The 26,062-nt window shown below is 43.5% G+C and overlaps 1 protein-coding gene across 1 annotated transcript in view; it reads right to left on the bottom strand.

Annotated features, from left to right (window-relative positions):
• LOC147607814 (LRR receptor kinase SERK2-like) overlaps positions 1–26,062 on the bottom strand; it is an 81,723-nt gene that overhangs the window by 45,167 nt on the left and 10,494 nt on the right. The window contains exons 3-5 of the mRNA XM_086790086.1: positions 25,225–25,357; positions 25,047–25,118; positions 21,628–21,771 (exon numbers count right to left, since the gene is read on the bottom strand). Coding sequence (XP_086646212.1) covers positions 21,628–21,771; positions 25,047–25,118; positions 25,225–25,357 — 349 coding nt within the window. The remainder of the gene's footprint in view (positions 1–21,627; positions 21,772–25,046; positions 25,119–25,224; positions 25,358–26,062) is intronic.

Here is a 26,062-nt window from a genome sequence, read left to right as displayed (position 1 = left end):
CTCTACATGATCTCACGAAGAAGAAAACTGTTTTCAAATGGACTTCAAAGGAACAGGATGCTTTCTTGCAGCTCAAGAATGCGATCATATGTGGTCCAGTATTGATTGTTCCTGACTTGCACAAGTCATTCGTGGTTGAATGTGATGCTTGTGGTGATTGCATAGGAGCTGTCCTAAATCAAGAAGGGCATGCAGTTGCATACGAGAGCCGTCGTTTGCATGATGCTGAGCTTCATATGGATATCTATGAGAAAGAGCTCTTGGCTGTAATTCATGCCTTAAAGATTTGGAAACATTACCTTCTTGGGGCTGAATTTGTAGTCAAGACAGATCATCAAAGCTTGAGATATTTTCTTCTCAAACTAAGCTTTCAGAGAAGCAGATGAGAATGGCAAATTTTCTTTCCATGTTTCATTTTCAGATTGTGCATACTCCAGGAAAGAAAAATGTGGTGGCCGATGCACTATCTAGGAGGCCTTATATTGCTGCAGTCTCAGTGGCCTCTCATGGAGATCTATCTGCTATGAGAGATTTGTATCATTTGGATGCTGATTTTTGCCATATATGGACTGATTTGATGGCTGGTCATTCACATGCCTCTTATGTTATCAACGAGGGTTATCTCATGAAGGATAATTGCCTATGTGTGGTGAAGGATTTGCGTCCAAAGGTTATGGACGAATGTCACGCTCCACCTTATGCTGGTCATAGAGGTATTATGCCTACTACTCGCATGATTCAGAGGTATTTCTTTTGGCCAAGCATGCGTAAAGACATTGAGGCTTATGTGCGTGCATGTATCACTTGCCAAAAGGTGAAATTTGATAGGCAAAAGCCTCCAGGTTTGCTTCAGCCATTGCCTATTCCCTCGCAACCTTGGGAAAGTATCACGATGGATTTTATTATGGATTTGCCTAGATCCTAGCATGGGAATGATGCTATTTGGACTATTGTGGACAGGTTTAGCAAGCAAGCTCACTTCTTGCCCGTCAAGAAAACCATCAAAGCTGATCATATGGTAAAGCTTTTTCTTGCTAATATTTTTAAGCATCATGGTATGCCTAAATCCATTGTTGGGGATAGAGATCCCAGGACTACAAGCCTATTTTGGAGGGCTTTGTTTGATAATATGGGTACTAAGCTTGAGTTTTCATCAGCTTATCATCCCCAAACGGATGGCCAAAGTGAAGCTGCAAATTCAGCTGTGTTGGATTTGTTGAAGTGTTATGTAGCAGATCAAAAGAGTGCATGGGAGAAGTATCTTCCACTTGTTGAGTTTGCCTACAACAATACAATCCATGCTTCCACAGGAAAGGCTCCGTTTGAGATTATTTATGGCAGAGTGGTCTTGCCACCCATCCTTCGAACAAAGGATGAGATTTTTTGCAGCTGATGAATATGTTCGTGACTTGGATGTTGCCTTTAGTCAGGTGCGGACAGCCATTGCAAGATCTCAGGATAAGCATAAAAAGGCTGCTGACAAGCATAGAAGGGACATGGAAGTCAAAGAGGGTGATTGGGTATTGCTGAAATTTGAGAAGGCTAGGCTTCGGAAGAGGCCAGGACGAGAAGGATCATATCCTAAGCTTTCTCCTCGCTATTATGGACCCTTCAAGGTGATTCAAAAGATCAATGAAGTGTCCTACAGGCTTGCTTTACCTAGTCATTGGAAGATTCACAATGCTTTTCATGTGAGTCTATTTCGGAAATATGTGGGGCCAGATCCTGATGAGCCTGTCACAGAAGATCCGCCCGAAATTGAAGAGCTTGAGGAGATCCTCCAGCCAGAACAGATTGTTTTTCACAAGGAGAGAAAGCTACCTGCAGGAAAGCTTTCCAGGAGATACCTTGTGAAGTTTAAGAATTATTTGCCTATTGATGCCAAATGGGTAAATGAGGATTATTTTGCAGATTATCCGCAATTGTTGCAGGCATATCTTGAGGCTTTTAAGTTGAGGTCAACTCTTTAGAAGCCCGGGGGGATGTCACCAATTGGCCGACCATTTGGTCCATTCCTAGTTTTTGCGTCTCGTTCACTTGAGGCCAGGCCGGTGTCTCATGTGAAGAGGCCAGTATTTTGCTGACATGGACGGGAGCCAGACTGGTGCCACCCGTGTGTTAGCAGGATGGTGTCGTATGGACGGGAGCCAGATCAGTGCCACCCGTGTATGACCTGGACTGTGTTCGATCCATGGGACTGTCACGCCATGGAAGAGCCAGTATTCGTGCCGTGTTTTGCCTATGGGACTGTCACACCATAGGGAAACTCGTGCCTGGAACTGTGTCTTACCTATGGGACTGTCACTCCATAGGAAGACCAGGTTTTTATGTTTTTATGTCGTGCCAGTTTTGTGCCGACAGATATTTTGTACATGTTCCATGAACGGGAGATATGTCCATGTTACTATTTGCACATGCACACATATTTTGCATGTTTGAAACTGTTTTCGCATGACATGTATTCGTGTGTTTGCCTGCTTGACGTGTTACTTACTGAGCGGGGACGCCTGCCAGTGAGTCGTGAAGTCTGCCCTGTATTCTGACGAGTTTCAGTGCATGTGAACAGGTGGTAAGTATATGGTACATGTTGTTTAATGTTATTAAATTCTAACCCTTTGATTTATAAGGTTAGGGGTTCACACTTATTTAAAAGTGGGCACCCCCTTTGGGCACCCACTTTGGGGCCAAGGTGGGGAGCCTCACTTTTAAGTGAGTGTGGGGGTGCGCATGGTCACCTACCCCCACTAATCCCCCACATGCAAGCGTGGACAACACTAAGGTTAACTCCACATGAAATTTTATTAAAAGAAATCTCCCCTTCAAGCGTTAATCCCATCGCATCTATCTGGCGGGGTGAATTTCATCAACCGGCGCTGGCTGCTCTTTCGGCTGGCGACTAGCTTGCTGCAGGCGGCTCCTATAATCTGCACGAACCTGTCTACAGGCGGCTGGCTGCGAACTGCACAGCAGGTGGCCACCCATATCCTTACTGCTGCGCCTGCCCCTCTACAGGCGGCTGAACCCTGCTGCTGGTGGCTGCGTTGAAAACTGCAGAGGACTGATTATGCTGCTACTGCCTGCGCCAAACACTCTACAGGAGGTTGACCTTACTGCTGGCAGCGCCTGACTTCTTTACAAACGACCCTCTGCTGCAGGCTACGCTGCTGCTCTTCACAGGCGGCTGACCATCTCTGCTGGCGACTGCACCATAGGCTGACGGCTGCCTGTATGTTTTATCTCTAGCAAGGCTACGTTGCCTCTCTTGCAGCAGGCGACTGTGTGACCAGCTTCTGTGGGTTACTCTTCTTCTCCTGCAGGCGCCTACCCCTCTTCCCAAGCAGGCGATCCCTTCTCCATACAGGAGGCTGTGCATTCTATAAGGTGGCTGCACTTGTTGAAGCCAGGCGGCATCTTTCCTTATAGCAGGTTGCTTCTCCATACAAGCCAAGTCTTTATCCACCCTTACAAGTGGATACTCCTTCTTTCACAGCAGGTGGCTGTGATCTTTTGCGGTGACTCTTGTCTTGGTGGTTCTCCACGAGGCAACTGCTTCTTCATCACCTGGATGACTTCATCATACTCTGAGGATTGGTTTTTCTATCAACCATATTCAAGTAAGTGATTTTCAGATTTGAGTAAAGTATTATATGTTTAAATCTGGTAAAAGATTCGTCCCGCTCGGCCTACACCCGTTCGGTGCCGGGTTGTCCAAGCTATATGGGCGAACCTCGGTCCAAAGGTGCTGAGATCGGGAGAGCCAGGCGTTAGTGCGAGAGCGCCTGTCTGTGCGTGGTCTCGGAACACCAGTGTGGCGCTCTCCGCGGAGTCCAGTGAAAGCACAGGACCGTAGCGATTGGACCACACTAGTGGTCGATCTGCTTCGAGCTTCTACATCGAAATTCGAGCTACTTGTTTGGTACTGTTTTCATATGTACATGGACATGATCTGGTTCTCAGAACCCATGGAGCATTGTATTCTTTAAATACTCCCAATAAATATATCATATATTGAGGGGGGGGTCGGCCCGTTCCGGCCCCAGTGCTGGTGTCCATCTTTCCATTTCTGTTCATTTAAATTCAAGTTGTTTTTAAGTTGTCCATTTCATATTTGTGGTTTTAAAGTTGTGCTATTAAGCGTGTGGGTGTCCAACGGAGTCTTTCCCACTTGACGGGATCGGTTTCACTGACCACACTTTTGACCTTGGGCCCCAGGCACGGAGCCGGTGGCCGGTCCCCACCTTTAATAAATGTGAACTGCTAAGGTTATAAAACCTTTGCAATAATAAACAAGGGCTAAATGAATATAGGGCACAAACCATGTCAGAATACAGGGCATTCACACGGCTCACAGGCGGGCGTCCCCTGCCCATGAACTGAACACGTCATAATAGGCATTCAATGGAATATCTCCCGTTCCTAGAACCTGTAAATTGCAAGTCTTCCCGAGCACGGAACTGGCTCAATGGGAAGCCTAAATTGGAATCCCTGACAACGGGTTCCACGTCCTCGCCACACTTCGGGTGACACAAGGCGTGGCCTCCCGTAGGTGACGTGAGTCTTGGCCTCAGTACTGACGACACGAAGCTCCCTGGCCTCCCGTACCTTGGCACAAAAATAGAGAAAGACCACTTGGGTGGCCAAATGGTGACATCCCCCAGCTTCTAAACAGTTGACCTCAACTGAAAAACCTCCAAATATGCCTAAAGAAGTTGTGGGTAATCTTTGAAGTAGTCTTCATCAACCCATTTTGCGTCAATAGGCAAATAGTTCTTGAACTTCACAAGGTGTCTCCCGGAAAGCCTACCGCCAGGTAGCTTTCTCTCCTTGTGAAACACAATCTGTTCAGGTTGAAAAACTTCCTCTAGCTCATCAACGTCTAGTGGCTCTTCTGTGACAGGATCTTCTAGCTCTGGCCCCACATGCTTGTGCAATAGACTCATATGAAAGGCATTGTGAATCTTCCAATAATCAGGCAACGCAAGCCGGAAAGCAACCTCATTGATCTACTTGATCACCTTAAAAGGTCCGTAATACCTAGTAGAGAGCTTAGGGCATGCTCCCTCCTTTCCTGGCCTCTTACAAAGTCTTGCTTTCTCAAATTTCAGCAATACCCAATCATTTTCTTTGATGTCTACCTCTCTTCTATGCTTGTCGACAGCCTTCTTATGCTTATCTTGTGAACGAGCAATGGTTGTCCACACTTATGTAAAGGCAACGTCAAGATCTCTGACATACTCATGAGCTGCAAAGATCTCATCCTTAGTGCAGAGGATGGGTGGCAATATCACTTTGCCATAAACAATTTCAAACGGGACCTTTCCCATGGAGGTATGCACAGTGTTGTTGTATGCAAACTCTACCAATGATAGATACTTTTCCCAAGCTTCTTTTTGGTCTGCAACATAGCATTTGAGAAAATCCAACACAACTGAATTTGCAGCCTCACTTTGCCCATCCGTTTGGGGGTGAAAAGCCGATGAGAAGTCCAGCTTAGTGCCCATATTGTCAAACAGACCTCTCCAAAAGAGGCTTATAGTCTTGGGATCTCTGTCCCCCACAATGGATTTAGACATACCATGGTGTTTGAACACTTGTGCCATAAATATCTTGACATATGCTTAGGTTTAATGGTTTTACTAACCGGCAAGAAATGTGCTTGCTTGCTAAATCTGTCAACAATGGTCCAAATAGCATCATTGCCTTGCTGAGTACTAGGCAAATCCATGATAAGATCCACTGCAATACTTTCCCATGGCTGCAAAGGAATAAGCAAAAGCCTGAAGCAAACCAGGAGCCTTTTGCCTGTCAAACTTGACTTTCTGGCAAGTGATACATGCACGTACATATGCTTCTATATCTTTGCGCATTCCTGGCCAAAAGAAGTAATGCTCAATCATGCGCGCAGTAGGCATTATACCTCTATGTCCTGCATAAGGAGGAGCATGGCACTCATCAATGACTTTTTGCCTCATGTTTGACACAATACATAGGCAATTATCCTTCATGAGATACCCCTCTTTGATCACATAAGAGGCATGTGCATGTCCAACCACTAAATCAGTCCATATATGCCCAAAATCATCATCTGTATGGTACAATTTACACATGGCAAACAAGTCCCCATGTAAGGCAATTGACACTACATCCACAGATGGTTTTCTAGACAATGCATCTGCCACCACATTTTTCTTTCCTGGAGGGTGCATAATCTTTAAATGAAACATAGATAAGAAGTTTGCCATCCTCGTATGCTTCTCCGAAAGCTTTGTTTGTGTCAAGAAGTACCTTAGGCTTTGATGATCTATCTTGATAATAAAATCAGCCCCAAGAAGGTAGTGTTTCCGAATAGTCAAGGCATGAATCATAGCCAACAACTCCTCCTCATAAATGCCCAAAGAAAGTTTTGCATCATACAAACGACGACTTTCATAAGCTATGGCATGTCCTTGATTTAGGACAGCCCCAATGCAACTTTCGGATGCATCACACTCCACACAGAAAGATTTCTACAAGTCTGGAATGAGTAAGACATGCCCACTCATCACGGCATCCTTGAGACGAACGAAAGCCTTCTTCTCATCAACTGTCCATTTGAAGACAACCTTCTTCTTAGTGAGCTCATGCAATGGCGAAGCAATCCAGGAAAAGTGTCTAATAAAACGCCTGTAATATGAGTATAAACCCAAAAAGCTTCGTACTTCATGTACATAAGATAGCTCAGGCCAATTCCGAATGGCTTCAATCTTTGCACGATCCATCCTGACGCCATTCTTTGATACAATATGCTGCAAATAGTGAATCTCGGAAAGAAAAAATTCACTCTTTTTCGCATTAATGAAGAGCTCGTGGTTACGAAGCTGTTCAAAAACAATGGCCAAATGTTGGAAGTGCTCTTGCTCATGGAAAATACCAAGATATCATCAAAAAACACACCTATGAATTTCTGATTCTCACGGAAAATGCGATCCATCATTCTATTGAACATGGCCGGGGCATTCGTAAGACCAAACGGCATAACCAAAAACTCATATAGTCCAAATGACGTCCTGAATGCCATTTTGTGTATATCTTGCGGTGCCACACGCACCTAGTGATACCCACTCTTAAGATCAATGCGGCTGAAACATGCAGACCCATCAAGTTTATCAAGGATGTTATCTATGCGTGGGATTGGAAACTGGTTCTTGATAGTAAGCTTATTTAAAGCTCGGTAATCCACACACATACGGAAGGAACCATCCTTCTTTTGCACTAGCAAGACCGGTGAGCAATATGGCGAAGAGCTTGGTGAGCCAAACCTCGGTCCAAAAGCTCCGTCACCTGTTTCATAATCTCCTCTTGCTGTGCTCCGTTTACCCTATATGCAAGTCTATTTGGTGGGGAACTACATGGCACCAAATCAATGCGATGATCCTCGGGTCTCTCAGGAGGTAGCTCTCCTGGTAATGCATCTACAATGCAATCCTTGTATGCATGTAAAAATTTCAGCCTTTCACTTGTGAGAGTATCTACGCATACATCATTACATTCAACCTTATAACAAACAAAGACTAAGTATGCGGAAACACTCTTTCTCATTGCTTTATTAATCTAAACATGAGATACAACTGGGATGTAGTCTCCTTCTTGGCCAGCATCAATAACATGAATGTGGCCTCTATGCATAAAAGTAATCCGGGTCGTCTTGTACTCCTTGTGTGGCTCAATGCAGTGATGCCTCGGCTTTCCCAGCAATACATCACATCCTTGCAATGGTGCAACCAAGAAATCTCATGATCAAGATACCCCTGGATGTGTATGCGCAACTTTCCAATGATAGGGGTCACTCACACTTGTTTTCCCACAAAAGCAGCCTCCGCCTCAATATGGGGTCCCATGTCCCCCACATGAATGTTCAATGCAGATGCCATCTCCACAAAAATGAAGTTGTCTGTGGCACAATCATCAAACATAAAGAGTGTAGGCTGATCCTTAAGTTATCCCCACGCTTCGCATGTCACCATTTGGCCACCCAAATGGTTCACTCTTGCTTTCACACTATGTACATATTGGATTGGTGTCCATGGCTTATGGAATATGCCTATGCAGGAGATTGACACGTGTCATGCTGTATAGTTGGATATGATATTCCGCTGGGACTTGATGTTATCATGCCCGGAATATCTGGAGGACTTGGCTTTCCGCTGGGACTTGTGCCTTTGTGTACATGCCCGGAAACGCCTGGAGGACTTGGCTTTCCGCTGGGACTTGTGCCTTTGTGTACATGCCCGGAAACACCTGGAGGATTGGCTTTCCACTGGGTCTGGTATTGCGTATACTTGCCTGGAAACGCCTGGTCTTATATGGTTTCATGAACGGAAATTGCTCATGCCAATGCTGCATTGCATAGCATCTTTATGTGCTTGCCTGCAAATGAAATTGCATGTTGTTTTCATGCCTGCATGACCTATGTGTAGTTCCGGGTAAGGGGACGCCCGCCCGTGAACCGTGCGTGTGAAACTGTCTGCTGACATGGTTGTGTGGCATGTGAACAGGTGGTAAGTATTACCCAATTTAGGCTCAAATAGCCCTTAGGACTTAGCCAATATTTATAAGTGAGTGCGTTCCCACTTCATTAAAGTTTGGGCGCCCAAAAGTCACTTATAAATTATGACCTCTTCCAAGTTCACACTCACTGAAGTCCCGAGGCGGACAAGACTCAATGTCCAGGACCTGATCCTTCCTTTTTACTCATAAATGGGCATCTCCCCATGTCCCTTCACCTGATTGGACCCCAATTCACTTACTTATTAAGAGAAATTCGTGTTTTCTCTTCATGAGGATTTTTGGAGGCTGAAAACTCTGTTTTTCCACCATTTCTCTCCATTTCCAAGCTCTCCATAGCCATACCCAACTTGCTAGGGTGTTTTCCAAGCCTCCAAGAGTGTTTCCAAGTGCTAATCACTCTCCTACTCACTCCCAATGACTGAAATTCAGCAAAACAGCTCTCATTTTTGCTGTAATTTCTGGTCTTTTTGCTGAAAACCCTAATTTCAGCCTTCCTTTCTCAAGTTGAACCATAGGGGAAGCTTTCCCAAGGTTCCCTTCATCCTCTTGAAGACTTTTGTCGCGAAGGATTGCGGCAAATTGAAGATATCAACGCTTCTAAAGCTTCCAACGCGAAGGCTTCCGCTTGCAACAACTTCTATGAAGACTGGTAAGCTAATTGGACAATGTGTTGTCATTACTTACTCAGTAGAAGGGCAGGACTCCTTGTTTAGCCGCCCTGTGTAGTATTTCTCTTGTCCTATGTGCTCTTGAAGATGTTGCTACCTTGCTTGGTAGAACATAGAGCCAATGGTAGAGAATATGGGCACTGAAGTCGGGCCGGGCATCAAGGCAGCTCCTTGGTGATCTACATCGACATACCATTGTTTTCTAAATGCTGAATTTCATATGCATTGGCATGGAGGATTTGGCAATGAATGCCCGTGAAGCTATGTATTGAATTTCTCCAATAGTAATACAATTTACTCAAGGGAGGGGTCGGCCGTTCCGGCTCATTGTGTGCCTCTTGTCAATTCAGCAATTTACTTCTTGTATTTGAGCAAGTGTCCTTCAAATCTTAGTGTATTTAAGTGTATTGATTAGCATTGTGTTCAACCAAGTTACATTGGTATCAGAGCATACGGTTCTCTTTCACTTCTATCGTGAGAGACGATCACCGTGAACACTAGCTATCTCTACACTTAGAACATTATGGACAGCCATACAATGAATGTTGGAGATGCTAATACAAGTGGCAGGGACAATGAAATGCATGCCTCCAATGCTTTACAGGATGAGCAAACTCATGTGGTGCACAATAGGGAACATGAATATGTGGGACAGCCGTCTCGTGGCAAAGAGAAGATGCAAGAAGAAGAGTCCATAGTCTTGAGAGCTGAACTTACTCGTATGCAGGCTCTTCTCCATGCACAACAAGAAGAATTGAATCTCTATCGCCGCGAGGATCCATTGGTACATGATCGTTTGAAGGCCAAGAAAGCTGAATCTTATATGGATCATGCAATGGCAATGATTGCTCAAGAGTTGCACATGCAACCAAGGGATGCAGCACGTGCATACTTGGCTCGTACCGAGGATGCCTATGCAGAAAAGGCAACCATCCCACATGTCTTGGAATCCCCACAAGTGCCCGAACAAGAAGTTATGTCTAAGAGGATGAACCTCCATGCGATGGGAGAGGAACAATCAGTGACTTCACGCCATGCAGGAATACCTCATGTAGCCCGTGAAGGATACAATGTTTATGGCAGTGGTCAAAATGTATGTCAAACGCCATTGCCGGCTGAAAATGTACATGCACAACACATGCAACATGGGCTGCAATTTTCTGTTGGTGCAGGTATTCCGCGTATCTCTCATGCCACTCATGCCTTCGAGTGTGCTCGTGAGGGAGAAGCTATGGCTGAAAATGTATCAATGCATGTTGAGGGGCCAGCCATGCCTCATGCTTACAGGGCACATGTATCTATGCCTTATGCATCACCTTTTGGTCCAAAAATGATACCAGTCACAGGAGTTGTCCCAATGGACAAACATGGGGGAAAACATGTTGAGATGCACACACATGCATCAAAGTCTCGTGACTTCAAAGCCGGAGACAAATCTGTGAAGTTTGACACATATCATGGAGAATATGATGCATCAAAGGCACTTGCTTTTATTGCCCAGTTTGATATTGCTTTCAGTGATGAGGATTTCACTCAGAAATCCATGATCCGGCATGTAAGCATGTTCATGAAAGGCACTGCTGCCCATTGGTGGCTCACGGAGAAACTCTCACCGAATCCTGTTAGATCATGGGAAGAGTTCAAGGAGAGGTTCTATGCTCAATTCTTGCCTCCCAATGCATTGAATGAGATAACAATGAAGTGGGATTGGGTAAAGCAAAATGAGGGGGAATCGGTAAATGCATATGTACAAAAGTTTTGGAAAGTGCTCTTGGAGGTGTCTCCATTTATGCATGTCACCGAGGCGGAAAGGAAGAGAAGGTTTCAATCGGGATTGCAACCCGTGTACAAAGCGGGATTACAAATGTATCCTAGTCATACCTTACACCAATTAATCGCACCCGCCACCGCCACCGAGCAATTGGAACTCAAATTGAGTCGATCCAATAAGGCTAAACCCTCATTTCAAGGCAAAGAGAGGGCTGTCCAAAACCTGCAAAATGATGGACAGCCACCTAAAAGGGACCAAAACCAAGCCAAATCAGGTCCAAAAGCTGAAAATAAGTTTGCTAACAAGCGCCCTTATAAGCCGGCAAACTTTGGTCTTAGTGCTGAGAAGAAGGAGCAATATATGCGTGAAGGCAAATGCTTTACTTGTGGCAGCACTGAGCACATGGCAAGAGCATGCCCAAATAAGAAGAACAAAGCTGAAAATGCTAATGTACCGAAGCCTAATGTGCATATGGTTCCGGATGTGCAGGGCAACACTTCACATGATAGCAAAGGTAGGGTTGTATGTAAAGCTTGGGGACAGCTCAAAGATCAACCTGCTTTGTTCATGTTTGATGATTGTGCATCGGAGAATTTCATATCCACTCAGATGGCAGCTGCTTTGGGTATTGAAGTGGAGGACATGGGTCCTCAAATTGAAGCAGGGGCTGCCTTTGTTGGTAGAGAAGTGCAGGTCATGCCTATTTTTGGCAAGTTGCGCATACACATTCAAGGCTATGTGGATCATGAGGATTTTCTTGTGGCGCCTTTGAATGGCTGTGATGTATTGCTTGGAAAGCCTTGGCATACACGTATTGATCCGTGCAAGGCTTACAAGACTAACAAGATCACCTTCATGCATAAAGGCCGAGAACATGTAATTGATGCTGGTGAAGAGGGTGATACCATTCCCCTTGTATCTCATGTACAAATTAAGAAAGTAATGAAAAAGAGTATTTTTGCGTACTTGATTTTTGTACGAGATCCTATTGAGAAAACTAATGTACATGTAAACACTCTTTGTAATGATAGGCTGAAATTTTTGCAAGAGCACAATGATTGTTTTGCTGATGAGTTACCAAATGAGTTACCACCTGTACGACCGGAAGATCATCGCATTGATCTTGTGCCGGGTAGCTCACCACCTAATAGGCCAGCCTATCGTGTAAGTGCATCCCAAAAAGAGGAGATCATGAAGCAAGTGAATGAGCTTCTTGAGAAGGGTTTGGTTCAGCCAAGCTCTTCCCCATATTGTTCACCCGTCCTCTTGGTTCAAAAGAAGGATGGATCCTTTCGTATGTGTGTGGATTATAGAGCTTTGAATAAGCTTACCATCAAGAATCGGTTCCCGATTCCACGCATAGACGACATCCTTGACAAGTTGGATGGATCGGCATGCTTTAGCCGAATTGATCTCAAGAGTGGATATCATCAAGTGCGTGTAGTGCCTCAGGATGTACACAAAACTGCTTTCAGGACAGCATTTGGGCTTTATGAGTATCTTGTTATGCCTTTTGGTCTTACAAATGCCCCGGCTACATTCAATAGAATGATGGATCGCATATTCCGTGGGTACAGGAAATTTACAGGTGTCTTCTTTGATGACATCCTAGTCTTCTCGAAGACCGAAGAAGAGCATAAATCTCATTTGGCTATTGTTTTTGAAGAGCTCCATAAGCATAAACTCTTCATAAATTCAAAGAAGAGTGAGTTCTTCTTGTCAGAGATACATTATCTTGGGCATATTGTGTCCAAAGATGGAGTGCGGATGGATCCTGCAAAGATTGATGCAATTCGGAATTGGCCCGAATTGAGTTCAGTGCATGAGATCCGCAGTTTTCTTGGATTATGCTCTTACTACCGCAGGTTCATTCGGCACTTTGCATGGATTGCTTCTCCTTTGCATGATTTGACAAAGAAGAAGGCCGTGTTCAAATGGACTAATGTAGAGAGAGATGCATTCCTCGCATTGAAAGATGCAACTACTCATGGTCCAGTGTTGATCGTTCCGGATTTGCAAAAGCCTTTTTGTGTGGAATGTGATGCATCTGGAAATTGCATAGGGGCTGTCCTTACTCAAGAGGGACATGCCGTGGCTTATGAGAGTCGTAGATTGCATGATGCAGAGCTATCTCTTGGCATTTATGAGAAAGAGCTCTTGGCTGTAATTCATGCACTTACTATATGGAAACATTACCTTCTTGGGGCTGATTTCACTGTGAAGACAGATCACCAGAGTTTGAGATATTTTCTTACTCAAACTAAATTGTCAGAGAAGCATATGAGGATGGCCAATTTCCTCTCTATGTTTCATTTTCAGATCTTGCACACCCCGGGAAAGAAGAATGTAGTGGCCGATGCATTGTCACGAAAGCCGTATGTAGCAGCTATCTCGGTTGCCTCTCATGGGGACTTGTCTACCATGCGTGATTTGTATCATACGGATGCTGATTTTGCCACTATTTGGGCTGATTTGATGGCTGGTCATGCACATGCCTCATATGTGATCAAAGAGGGTTATCTCATGAAAGATAATTGCCTATGTGTAGTGTCTGACATGAGGCAAAAGGTTTTGGATGAGTACCATGCTCCTCCATATGCTGGTCATAGAGGCATAATGCCTACTACGCACATGATTGAGCGGTATTTCTTTTGGCCAGGTATGCGGAAGGACATAGAGGCACATGTACGTGCATGTATCACCTGTCAAAAGGTCAAATTTGACAGGCAAAAGGCACCAGGTTTGCTTCAGCCATTGCCTATTCCCACGCAGCCATGGGAAAGTATTACAATGGATTTCATTATGGACTTGCCACGTACCCAACAGGGTAATGATGCAATTTGGACAATTGTGGACAGGTTTAGCAAGCAAGCTCATTTCTTGCCGGTCAAAAAGACCATCAAAGCTGAGCATATGGTTAAAATATATCTTGCACAAGTGTTCAAACATCATGGAATGCCGAAGTCCATTGTGGGGGATAGAGATCCCAGGACTACAAGTCTCTTTTGGCGGGCCTTATTTGATAATATGGGCACCAAATTGGACTTCTCATCAGCTTATCACCCTCAAACGGATGGGCAAAGTGAGGCTGCAAATTCAGCCGTGTTGGATCTCTTGAAATGTTATGTGGCGGATCAGAAGTCTTCTTGGGAGAAGTACTTACCGCTTGTGGAATTTGCATACAACAACACGGTGCATGCATCTACGGGAAAGGCCCCGTTTGAGATTGTTTATGGTAAGGTGGTTTTGCCACCCATCCTTCGCACAAAGGATGAGATATTTGCAGCTGATGAGTATGTAAGAGACTTGGATATTGCTTTTGCTCAGGTGCGGACAGCCATTGCAAGGTCACAAGACAAGCATAAAAAGGCTGCCGACAAGCATAGAAGGCAATTGGATGTTAAAGAGAATGATTGGGTATTGCTGAAATTTGAGAAAGCAAGACTTGCAAAGAGGCCTGGCAAAGAGGGTGCATATCCTAAGCTTGCAACCAGGTACTATGGACCTTTTCGAGTGATCGAGAAGATCAATGAAGTGGCTTTCAGATTGGCATTACCTAGTCATTGGCACATACACAATGCTTTTCATGTGAGTCTCCTTCGCAAGTATGTAGGGCCGGAGCCCAGTGAAATGGTCATTGAGGATCCACCAGAAGTGGATGAGCTTGAGGAGATCTTGCAGCCAGAGCAGATTGTGTATCACAAGGAACGCAAGCTTGCTGCAGGCAAAGTTGTGAGGCGTTACCTTGTGAAGTTTAAGAACTATCTTCCCATTGATGCTAAATGGGTAGATGAAGAGTTCTTCAAAGATTGCCCGCATGTGCTTCAGACATATTTGGATGCATTTCAGTTGCGGACAACTGTTTAGAAGCGGGGGGGAATGTCACCATTTGGCCACCCAAATGGTTCACTCTTGCTTTCACACTATGTACATATTGGATTGGTGTCCATGGCTTATGGAATATGCCTATGCAGGAGATTGACACGTGTCATGCTGTATAGTTGGATATGATATTCCGCTGGGACTTGATGTTATCATGCCCGGAATATCTGGAGGACTTGGCTTTCCGCTGGGACTTGTGCCTTTGTGTACATGCCCGGAAACGCCTGGAGGACTTGGCTTTCCGCTGGGACTTGTGCCTTTGTGTACATGCCCGGAAACACCTGGAGGATTGGCTTTCCACTGGGTCTGGTATTGCGTATACTTGCCTGGAAACGCCTGGTCTTATATGGTTTCATGAACGGAAATTGCTCATGCCAATGCTGCATTGCATAGCATCTTTATGTGCTTGCCTGCAAATGAAATTGCATGTTGTTTTCATGCCTGCATGACCTATGTGTAGTTCCGGGTAAGGGGACGCCCGCCCGTGAACCGTGCGTGTGAAACTGTCTGCTGACATGGTTGTGTGGCATGTGAACAGGTGGTAAGTATTACCCAATTTAGGCTCAAATAGCCCTTAGGACTTAGCCAATATTTATAAGTGAGTGCGTTCCCACTTCATTAAAGTTTGGGCGCCCAAAAGTCACTTATAAATTATGACCTCTTCCAAGTTCACACTCACTGAAGTCCCGAGGCGGACAAGACTCAATGTCCAGGACCTGATCCTTCCTTTTTACTCATAAATGGGCATCTCCCCATGTCCCTTCACCTGATTGGACCCCAATTCACTTACTTATTAAGAGAAATTCGTGTTTTCTCTTCATGAGGATTTTTGGAGGCTGAAAACTCTGTTTTTCCACCATTTCTCTCCATTTCCAAGCTCTCCATAGCCATACCCAACTTGCTAGGGTGTTTTCCAAGCCTCCAAGAGTGTTTCCAAGTGCTAATCACTCTCCTACTCACTCCCAATGACTGAAATTCAGCAAAACAGCTCTCATTTTTGCTGTAATTTCTGGTCTTTTTGCTGAAAACCCTAATTTCAGCCTTCCTTTCTCAAGTTGAACCATAGGGGAAGCTTTCCCAAGGTTCCCTTCATCCTCTTGAAGACTTTTGTCGCGAAGGATTGCGGCAAATTGAAGATATCAACGCTTCTAAAGCTTCCAACGCGAAGGCTTCCGCTTGCAACAACTTCTATGAAGACTGGTAAGCTAATTGGACAATGTGTTGTCATTACTTACTCAGTAGAAGGGCAGGACTCCTTGTTTAGCCGCCCTGTGTAGTATTTCTCTTGTCCTATGTGCTCTTGAAGATGTTGCTACCTTGCTTGGTAGAACATAGAGCCAATGGTAGAGAATATGGGCACTGAAGTCGGGCCGGGCATCAAGGCAGCTCCTTGGTGATCTACATCGACATACCATTGTTTTCTAAATGCTGAATTTCATATGCATTGGCATGGAGGATTTGGCAATGAATGCCCGTGAAGCTATGTATTGAATTTCTCCAATAGTAATACAATTTACTCAAGGGAGGGGTCGGCCGTTCCGGCTCATTGTGTGCCTCTTGTCAATTCAGCAATTTACTTCTTGTATTTGAGCAAGTGTCCTTCAAATCTTAGTGTATTTAAGTGTATTGATTAGCATTGTGTTCAACCAAGTTACATCGCAAACCATCCTCTCTTTGTCAACCTTACCTGTATTCCCTTGCACATCGGGAATGGCATGCACATTAGCCTTTTGTTGCTCCTCATTGTCCTTATTCATTCGCTTAGGACATTCACGAAACATATGATCTTGGCCGCCACATGAGAAGCACTTGCCCTCCTTGACATATTGCTCTTGTGCTTTTTCTAAGAGACATCCTTTGACCGCTTATTTTCAGCGTTCCCACCACTCTTTACATCTTTCACAAAAGGTTTAGCATGCTGTCCACTCTTTTGCATGCTATGACCAACCCTTTCTTTGCCCTTGAATGCATAATCTCCTTTGCCAAAACACTGCAATTTGTGCTCCAATTGCTCAGTGGTGGCAAGAGTGAAATGGAATGTAGTCCCGTAAAGCAGCATTACGATGCGTATCAAGTCCGGATTTGTAGACCGGTTGGAGCCCGGACTTTAACTTCCTTTTCTTCTCAAGTTCACCCACAAGCAAAAATAGAGAGACCTCCAAATAGATCTTCCAAAATCTGTTTACATATGCCTGCACGGACTCATTATCCTTTTGCTCTATCTTGTCCCATTTTCTCATGATCTTCTCTACTACATTTGGAGGCAAAAACTATGCATAAAATCTTTCTTTGAAGTCCACCCATGTCTGCATAGGGCTACTAGAAAGCTTTTCCATAATCCACCAATGGGCAGCCACCCTTTAGAAACATGCTTACATGGCGAGTCCTCAGGGACGTGAGTGTGAAAAGATTAGAAAGCTTTTCACACTAAGCAAGAGCTTAACCCAATCTTTAATCATAAACCCAAATAGACAATAAAGTAAACCAACAATTGACCATCTTAAGCAATAGCTTATGAGACCAAGCATAGATGGCTTGTCTCTAGCACAAGATTCTACATGAGAGTGAAACAAAACTTGCAAAAAGGATAGACATACTACAAGAGGGTTGGTACCACCAGGTTCACTACTATTTCTCTCCACAAAGGAGTCCATCACATAGGATACAATAAGAAGTGTACACCCACATAGGGCAAGGGGGTATTTATACACCTAGAGAGAAGAAGGCGCCTTGCCATGCCACTTGCATCCACTTGCAATGCCCACTGGACCTAGTCCACACACTACTTGAGTCCCTAAGGTTACCCAAGTGAACTATGATTAATAAAATCTTAGTCTAAGGTCTCCACGTATTAAATCCACCATCCGAAGGTAGTGTGCCTACATATAATGTAGATCACAACTTTCAACACCCTCTCTTGATCTACATACATACCTCGTAGGGTGTGTAGACCAAGATACTCACACAAAGGGATAAAACAAGGATAGGTTGTCCACTGGCCATCACAAGGATAACTTAGTCCATTGGCTATTACAAAGGCCTTAGGCCCATTACTAGAACAAGGTGTCTACAAGGTTTGCTTCATGCCTTGTAGTTTCTTCCTTCTTGTCTTTAGCTTCATTTTCCTCATCTCTCTTTTTCTTGTAGCAATCCTTGATTGCATGGCCCTTCTTTTTGCAGTAGAAACAAGACCTTGGAGTCTTGAACTTCTCCTTTTGACCATCCATCACAAAAGTTGTCTCTCTTGTGTTTTGAGGAACTGTTGAATCATTGGCAGGTAAAGTAGTTGAAGTAGAGACTTTCCTTCCTTCCAATCTTGTCTCCTCTAGAATGAGTGAAGATGACACTGTGACAAGGGTTAGATTGGGTTGATTTGCAATGACACTGACACATTGCTCATATGTTTCAAGCATACTTGCAAGAAAAATGAAAACAGCTTCTTCTTATATATATATATACCTAGATGAATCCAAGAACATGCCCAAATTCACCTTTTAGGAACGTGCATGTTATATACTCATGGTAGTCAACCCACAAGACTATATAACTATCAACTCCATTATGCATAGTATGGACTAGATACTACGACATCCCCACTAACGTCATCAGTGGCCAATAGTGGGTGTATAACTCTGTATCAAGATATGCTCTCACACACGCACTCCACACACACACACACACACACACACGAGCATATATTCACACAAAGCCCTTCGTACTGAGTTTCTATCAAACCTCCGGAGATGCAGGGCAGACTCAGCCATAATGAAGCCTGGTACTAAGGGAAGTAGCAAATAGAAAGAATTAGTACAGCAAATAAGTAGTTAATAGAGCAAATGCACCGCTAAAGATAGAAAGAATTAGCACAATATCAACTGGCCGCAACTCGGACGAAAACTTCACAATGTGAAATCTGCATGTCTGCTAATACAGCTGAATTATATACCTAGATGAATCCAGGAACATGCCCAAATTCACCTTTTAGGAATGTGCATGTTATGTACTCATGGTAATCAACCCACAAGACTCATGGTGTTGGTTTACTTTACCACACCAGCTCCAGTAAGCTAGTCTATCAAGCACCTAATGTCATTAATGTGAGAAGCCACTCTGGTTTTCTTCTCTTTCTCCAATCTATACAATTTCTTCTTTAAGATGCAGCATTGACTTGACCAAAAATTGCTCTTAACCTTAACCAAGCATCATTAGTGGTAGGGGAGGAACTGACTTGATGAATTCGGTTATCACTTAAACTATTGATGATGTATGAGAGAGCTTTTGCATCATTGCTCTCCCATTTTGCAACCATATCAGGATTCCTAGCACTAGGTTTCCTTTCAATCCCATTCACAATTCCCCAAAGCTCTCTATCTATCATAGCCATTTGTATCTTGATGGCCCAAGTGTGATATTTAGTCCCATCAAATCTATCCCCTTTTTAAAATACCCATTCCCATTGCTCCCCATTGCTACAAAATGAAAGACTACCCTCTCTGAGTAGGAAGAACCCTTTATAGATGAGGGTTTGTACAACAAGAGTTATACTCAAAAAAAAATAGCCAATGCTAAAGCTTCAAATGCTAGAAACCACCCTCCCCATACAAATGCATATACATACCCATGAATTTTGAGAAACCTAATTTCCTTGTTGCCTGGTAATAATGGGGTTTCTTGCTCACTTGAGATTTGATTTTTTAAATTTTTGGCTTAATGTGCTTAGGATTTGTAGTGCTTGATTCACATGAACATGCCATGCATCTTTTCTTGACATAATAAACTTCTCACTTTGTGACCACCAGTGATGTGTGGACACACTTAAAAAAGAGGTAGTGTCCTTTATGCACTAGGACTTGTAAAAGGCTTGAGAAATTCCAAGTAAATCCCAAAAATGATAAGCTACCTGTATTCACCTTTAATGAAAAGGCTTCAAAGCGTTAACACAAGTTGTGAAACAGTCCAAAATAGTATCGACAATCTCACTCTCTCCAACACTCAAGAAACCTCTCTTTCACTCAGAAAAACAAAGATGTATCTCTTTTATGACTCATAAAGAATGCTTGAAGAACTCTCACCTTTTTATTGTGTCACTCAAAAGATTGATGAGAATGATATATCTCTAGTAAATGCTTTCCCTCTCTCACTCTATGTTTGCACACAATAGAATGAGTAGATGTATATTGCCCACTAGACAATCACAAAGATTCTTAATCCCTCTCACACAAAGATTAGGAAGGCTTAAGCACTCTAAATATGCCACTTAGTTAGAGCAATGAAAAAGAGACCTCCAACACAAAGAAGCTGCCATAACACCTAGATTCACAAATGCTCCCTCTCCCATTATGACAAGGAGCACTCCCAAGAAGGGGGGCTCTGATACCATGTGAAGATTACGAAGCTTTTCACACTAAGCAAGAGCTTAGCCCGATCTTTAATCTACTTGGTTTAGCAATGAATCATAAACCCAAATAGACAGTAAAGTAAACCAACAAATAACCACTCTTATGCAATAGCTTATGAGACCAAGCATAGATGGCTTGTCTCTAGCACAAGATTCTACATGAGAGTGAAACAAAACTTGCACAAAGGATAGACATGTGACAAGAGTGTTGGTACCACAAGGTTCACTACTATTTCTCTCCACAAAGGAGTCCACCACATAGGATACAATAAGAAGTGTACACCCACATAGGGCAAGGGGGTATTTATACGCCTAGAGAGAAGAAGGCGCCTAGAGCAAGTTGCCATGCCACTTGCATCCACTTGCAATGCCCACTGGACCTAGTCCACACACTACTTGAGTCCCTAAGGTTACCCAAGTGAACTATGATTAATAAAATCTTAGTCTAAGGTCTCCAAGTATTAAATCCACCATCCTAAGGTAGTGTGCCTACAAATAATGTAGATCACATCTTTCAACAATGAGGACATGGGATCTGTGTCACCTACCACAGTTTGGACGCACTGACAAGAGCCTCTGGTTTTTTGGGTCAGAGAGGAGGATGAAATTACTGAACCTCTCTCGCATTGACAGATTTTATGTGGATGAGTACGCTTCCAGCTAGGTGGGCATAATTGGCATCACTGCAGGTACAAGCACGTGATACTCTTGATGGGGAGAGATTGACAAAACTGAAAGCCCTCCTCCACAATCCACAGCAGAGAAAATGAAGCCTCGCCCATGACACAAATACAAAAAAAAAAAAAGGTCCTGAAATGGTGTAGAAGCAAAAAAAATGGATCAAGTGAATAGAGCTGCACAGCATATGGGACCACAGAAAACTCTGCATAGCAGTTTAGAATTGCAATGGAAAAATTTAGTCAGCCCAGGCAACTTCACTCAGACATGTACTACTGGAGATGTCATCTTTGTATGGAGACACCACATTTCAAAGAGAGGCTTGCCAATTGAACATGTTTACACGAGGTAGTGGATAATATGCTAATAGAGATGTCATCTTTCTACAAAGACGCACCACAACCCAAAGAGGGACTTGCTGATTGAACATGGTTACACTAGTGACTCTGCCTACAGATGAGGCTCCAGTATGAGGAGAAGTACTGGATCTCATGGAAAACTACAAAAACAACAAGAGTAACAGGAGATGAACAATATAAAAGTACAAAGCAAGGCTCTGAATGAATTTTAGCAGCATTAATTAACCGCAAGAATTTCATGATGCAATTCACATGTGTAGTTGGATTTGATAAAGTAGCATTCCAAGGCATCAAAATGATGTTGATCAAGTTCAAAAGCCTTACAGAGTCCTTAGCAGAGAAAGATTTCCCAAGCTACTTGGAATGATACCATCAAAAGAATTGTTTTGAGCCTTCAGAGCCACAAGTTGTGACAAATTTCCCAGCTCACTGGGCAAAGATCCACTTATCATGTTGTCTTGAACTACCCTGCACATAAAACCCATATGCATGAGCATCAGTGTGGCACTTTGCACACCATAACATAAAATCCCTTGCATAAGCATTACTGTTCTCTTAACTTCTCTTACATCTAGCAATTCTATGAAACCATCAAACAAATGTTCATACCACTCCTTAAACTAGTGAAAAAAAGACCTATCTCTAATCAACAACACCTAGAAAGCTCACAAAAAAATGGAACCTTTCAAAACCACATTGGTCACAGAGCGAGACAGACGACAAGGTGCAAACTGGCCCACATAGATAGACGAGAGTAGCGTCTTAATGCACCAGAAACACAAACGGATTGAGTGATCAGGTGCCAGCTGGACGGACAGGAATGGGCAATGGGGTGCAACATGAACAGACTAAAAAAGTCATGAAGTGCTAGCTAGTTGGGCAAGAGCAGGTGACTGGGCCCGTTTTGAATCCCACTAACATTAATTCCCTTCATGAGAGTATCAGATGACAAGAAATGTTACAGAACATGGGCATCCTCTAATGGATAGGAAGAAAGCTTGTGGGCTAAATATCTGCAATGGATTAGATGGCCTTAATTAAAAGATCTTGCATATCTTCCCTATGTCATGATATCCTCGGCCTAATATTCTTCCTGATCTTACCACACCTCCTTTTCTTGATGTTACTTATACCTACATCACTTTATACTGTTCCAAACCATCTATCTCCCCCAATCCCTACCTATACCAAAACCTTCTTTGGTTATACAACCTGTATGAGTCTCTCCATATAAACAATATATTGCCTCAACCCTGCACCTCACCCAAGGCCCCCATGATGCTGCCCAGAAGTCATTCCTTTAAGTTGTGACTTCTTCTCTATTCAATACTGTTAAGGTGACGAATGCCATAAAGAAACTCCATAATGGTAGATCTAAGGATCATGTGGGCTGCAGCGATTATTTTTTTCTTGTGTGGTGAAATCATTGCCCATATCCTAGCTAAATTCTTCAATTAAGCGATTTCCTTACACTTGGCAAGAGAGAGTTCTTGAAACACGACCAGCTATTTTTCAGGGAAGACCTCGCCTCAGAACAGGAAGCTCACTAAAGAAATATGCATGAAAAAAGCCACACAAGTGACCAAACCCTTGCTCCTACATAGGGACAAGCAGCCTCTAGAACCAAGCAGACACTTCACATGTGGTTTTGAAACTACAATGGTACCCTTGGAATAAGGGAGTGCATCTTGAGGTGCATTTGAGGAAATCGTGCATAAAGCAGCAGACCTTGTCACCATTTGGTCCCTTCACCAAATTTTATCAGTGTTTTGGGGCAAGCCCATACACAGAGCAAAACCACGTTGAGAACGAGGATTTTCCACAGAAGAAAGCTGAAGCATTTACTAGAAAAGTTTGGCCTGAAAGATGGCTACAAAGCATGAGCAGCATGGGATTTTATTCATCAAAGTGACTTATAATGCTTATAAGTCAATGTGTTCATATATCTTTAATGAAAGGTTGGACATATTATTATTTTGGGCATGGATAGGTGGACAAAAAGAGGCACCTAGCTGAAACTTGGGGAGCAAGTTTGGGAGAAGCACAAAAGCAGTTATTTTTAATAAGCTGAGCCACTTTTGGTTTAAAAGAAAGCATGGGCTATTATAGGCTGGTCGACTTTATTAAAAGGAGGAAGAGGGGCTATCTTTTGAAGAGAGACACGTGAGATGAGAGGCGGGCTGCACTTTTTGGACTTCTCTCCCTATTCTTCACTGGCCGTACAGCACCTATTCTCTCTCTCCTCTTGCATTGGAGCTGGTCGCCTGCAGTTCATGCTATTACTTTCACTGGTCGCTTACGGGTTTGGCTGGCAGCTGGAGAGTTGACAACAGGCTGACAGCTGTGTATCTCTCTCTCTCTCTCTCTCTCTCTCTGGTTCGTCGGGCTGCAGCACGAACTGGTTGTACAGCAGTTTCTCACACTCTCAATGCTGGCCGTACAGCTGTGTTGTCCTCTGAGCTATTTCCCATGAGACACGGTTGATTTGGGGCTGTTTGAGACAGATTTCGGACTGTTTCGGGGCTGATTTGGGGACAGTTTCCAGGGCTGTTTTGCCTTTGTATCTGGAAAGAGACCTGATCATGAGCCTTGTTGTTGCTTCGTGGAAAATCCGGTGCAAGTTTGCACCCACACCTCGGTTTCTTGTTAAAACTTCTATCTAAATAAAGAAGTTCCTATGAGGGGCCGGCCGTTCTGGCTCAGTGCAGTGTTTTAATATTGTTTATGGTTCTTCCGCTGTATTTCAAAGCTCTGTCTGGTATTTGAAGTGTCTGTCTATCGCTCCAGGTCCCCGATTAGTTACAGACCTTGTGTTGTTGGCATTGAACGCTCACCGGATCTCAGCAAATAATGCACATGCCATGCACTCTCTATGGTGGCCATCTAATGATTAGCACCGTGAGAAACTGCAGGCATTGAATATGTGCTAAAGAAAATTCTCAACTTGAGGGTTTCCGTGATCGCATAAGAGGTGCATTTCAGCTTGTTTAGACACACCTTGGCAACCATGGCGGGTGCATAAATTCGTGTTTTATAATGGGCTTGACCAAGATAAACTCTTTACTGAGTTAGAACAAGACATTGCAGCACTCAGATGCAGGGAAAAGTATTTTGGTTTTTGGAAGACCTGAATACACATGCCACTACCCTATAGTTGAGACAATATCAATACATCACCTGGCCATGGTCGTCTACCATTGGTGGGGCATTCCAGCATCTCACTGGCTCATAGGCAAATCTGACCACAATAAGAGGGCCCTCATTCACATGTGCAACAGTACAGAACTGAATGCTCCAATAGGGTGGCATAGTTGAGACAACCTGCAACAGACACAATGGCAACCGTGGCATTGATGGCCTACTCCTCTGATGGAACACCATCCCTACATATGTAACCGTTTTCATGGTCCAATGGAGTCGGAGTACCACCACAACAGACGACTACACATATGGGGGCTAATAGAGCTGTAGCAGCAGCCACCTATATCTTCATGTGAACAAAATGATGCACCGTGCTTAGGATGGACTTCTAAAAACAGGTATGCAAATATGACTGAGATGAGATTATTCTCACCATCCAACCAAGCTTGCTATCAATTATTGCCTGCTAAATGGGAAACCTTCAAAGATATCATTTGGAAAACCACATTTCATGAGCCACCAAACCAAAGTACTTGTCCCCCAAAAGGTTTTCAAAATCTAGTAACTGTTTACAAAAATGTACAAGATATTATTCAGCATACAAGGATTGTAGTTCCGGCAGAGAACCGATGGCGCTTGACAGAGTTCCAGATAGTCCTAGCCCTGCAAGATCCCTGCAAAGGAACTAAAAAACTTAAAATCCTCTTTTGAGAGCTAGGAAATACAAATTCTACCAAGTCATTATGTGAACAAACTTGTATGATTATGTTCTCATCTTACAATGCCGTGACATGCTGATTAGTGCAAGTTACACCCGCCCAGCTGCTGCACGGATTCACAAGGTCCGGATTCCAAGAGGTTAACGCATTCTTTGGGTCCTGTAACGAGCTCCTCACCTGGCTCAATGCATTACCTGTACCAGTAGATTATGAGCAGTTGCAATATTTTGCTGAAAGGGATGCATCTCAGTAGTTCAAAAAATGAGAGCATAAGACATCCAACGGGAACAATAATATCCACATATGCAGGTGCCTAGACTCTTATCCCTACTGTCACTATTTGGTCGTCCAAATAATCCACCTGTGCTTTGGGCTATGTGCCCTAGACTGGCATACCCTATTCCGGGGCCAGTGGATCACCGTGGAGCAGGCCTGAAATTTGAAGGCTTCAATGGTTATCATCCATAGTTTTGGGTGTTAAGAGAAGTCCAAGGCAAAAATTGGGTTCCAAAAGAAACTCAATCCCAAATTTTGGTTGTCAAGAGTGAAGTCTATGGTGATTCTCTTATTTTCAAAAGAAGTCCTATCTCAAAATATAAGTTTCAAAATTTAAATTAATTAATAATCATACTTGACTATATATAATCAAGTTAAAGATAAGACCTAAATACTAAAGCCTAGGCCCTAGAGGTAGGCAAATAATAACATAAGTTTTAACTACTTAATTTCAACTATCAACTAGTAACTACCTAGTACCTAGTACTATCACTTTGAAAAATATATTATTAAGTAATATTTCAAAACTCATAATGGATAATATCTTCTTCTAGTCGTGTGGTTTGGAGTCTCTCCTCTACTATTCATGGATTCCCCTACAAGCCCCTGCCTTTGTGCCTCTT

Source organism: Cibotium barometz, chromosome 54, assembly GCF_041138505.1.
Source record: "Cibotium barometz isolate CiBa-2024 chromosome 54, ASM4113850v1, whole genome shotgun sequence".
Taxonomy (NCBI): Eukaryota; Viridiplantae; Streptophyta; class Polypodiopsida; order Cyatheales; family Cibotiaceae; genus Cibotium; species Cibotium barometz.
Note: the sequence above shows the minus strand (reverse complement) of the source record. Positions and strands in the feature narration are given on the sequence as shown.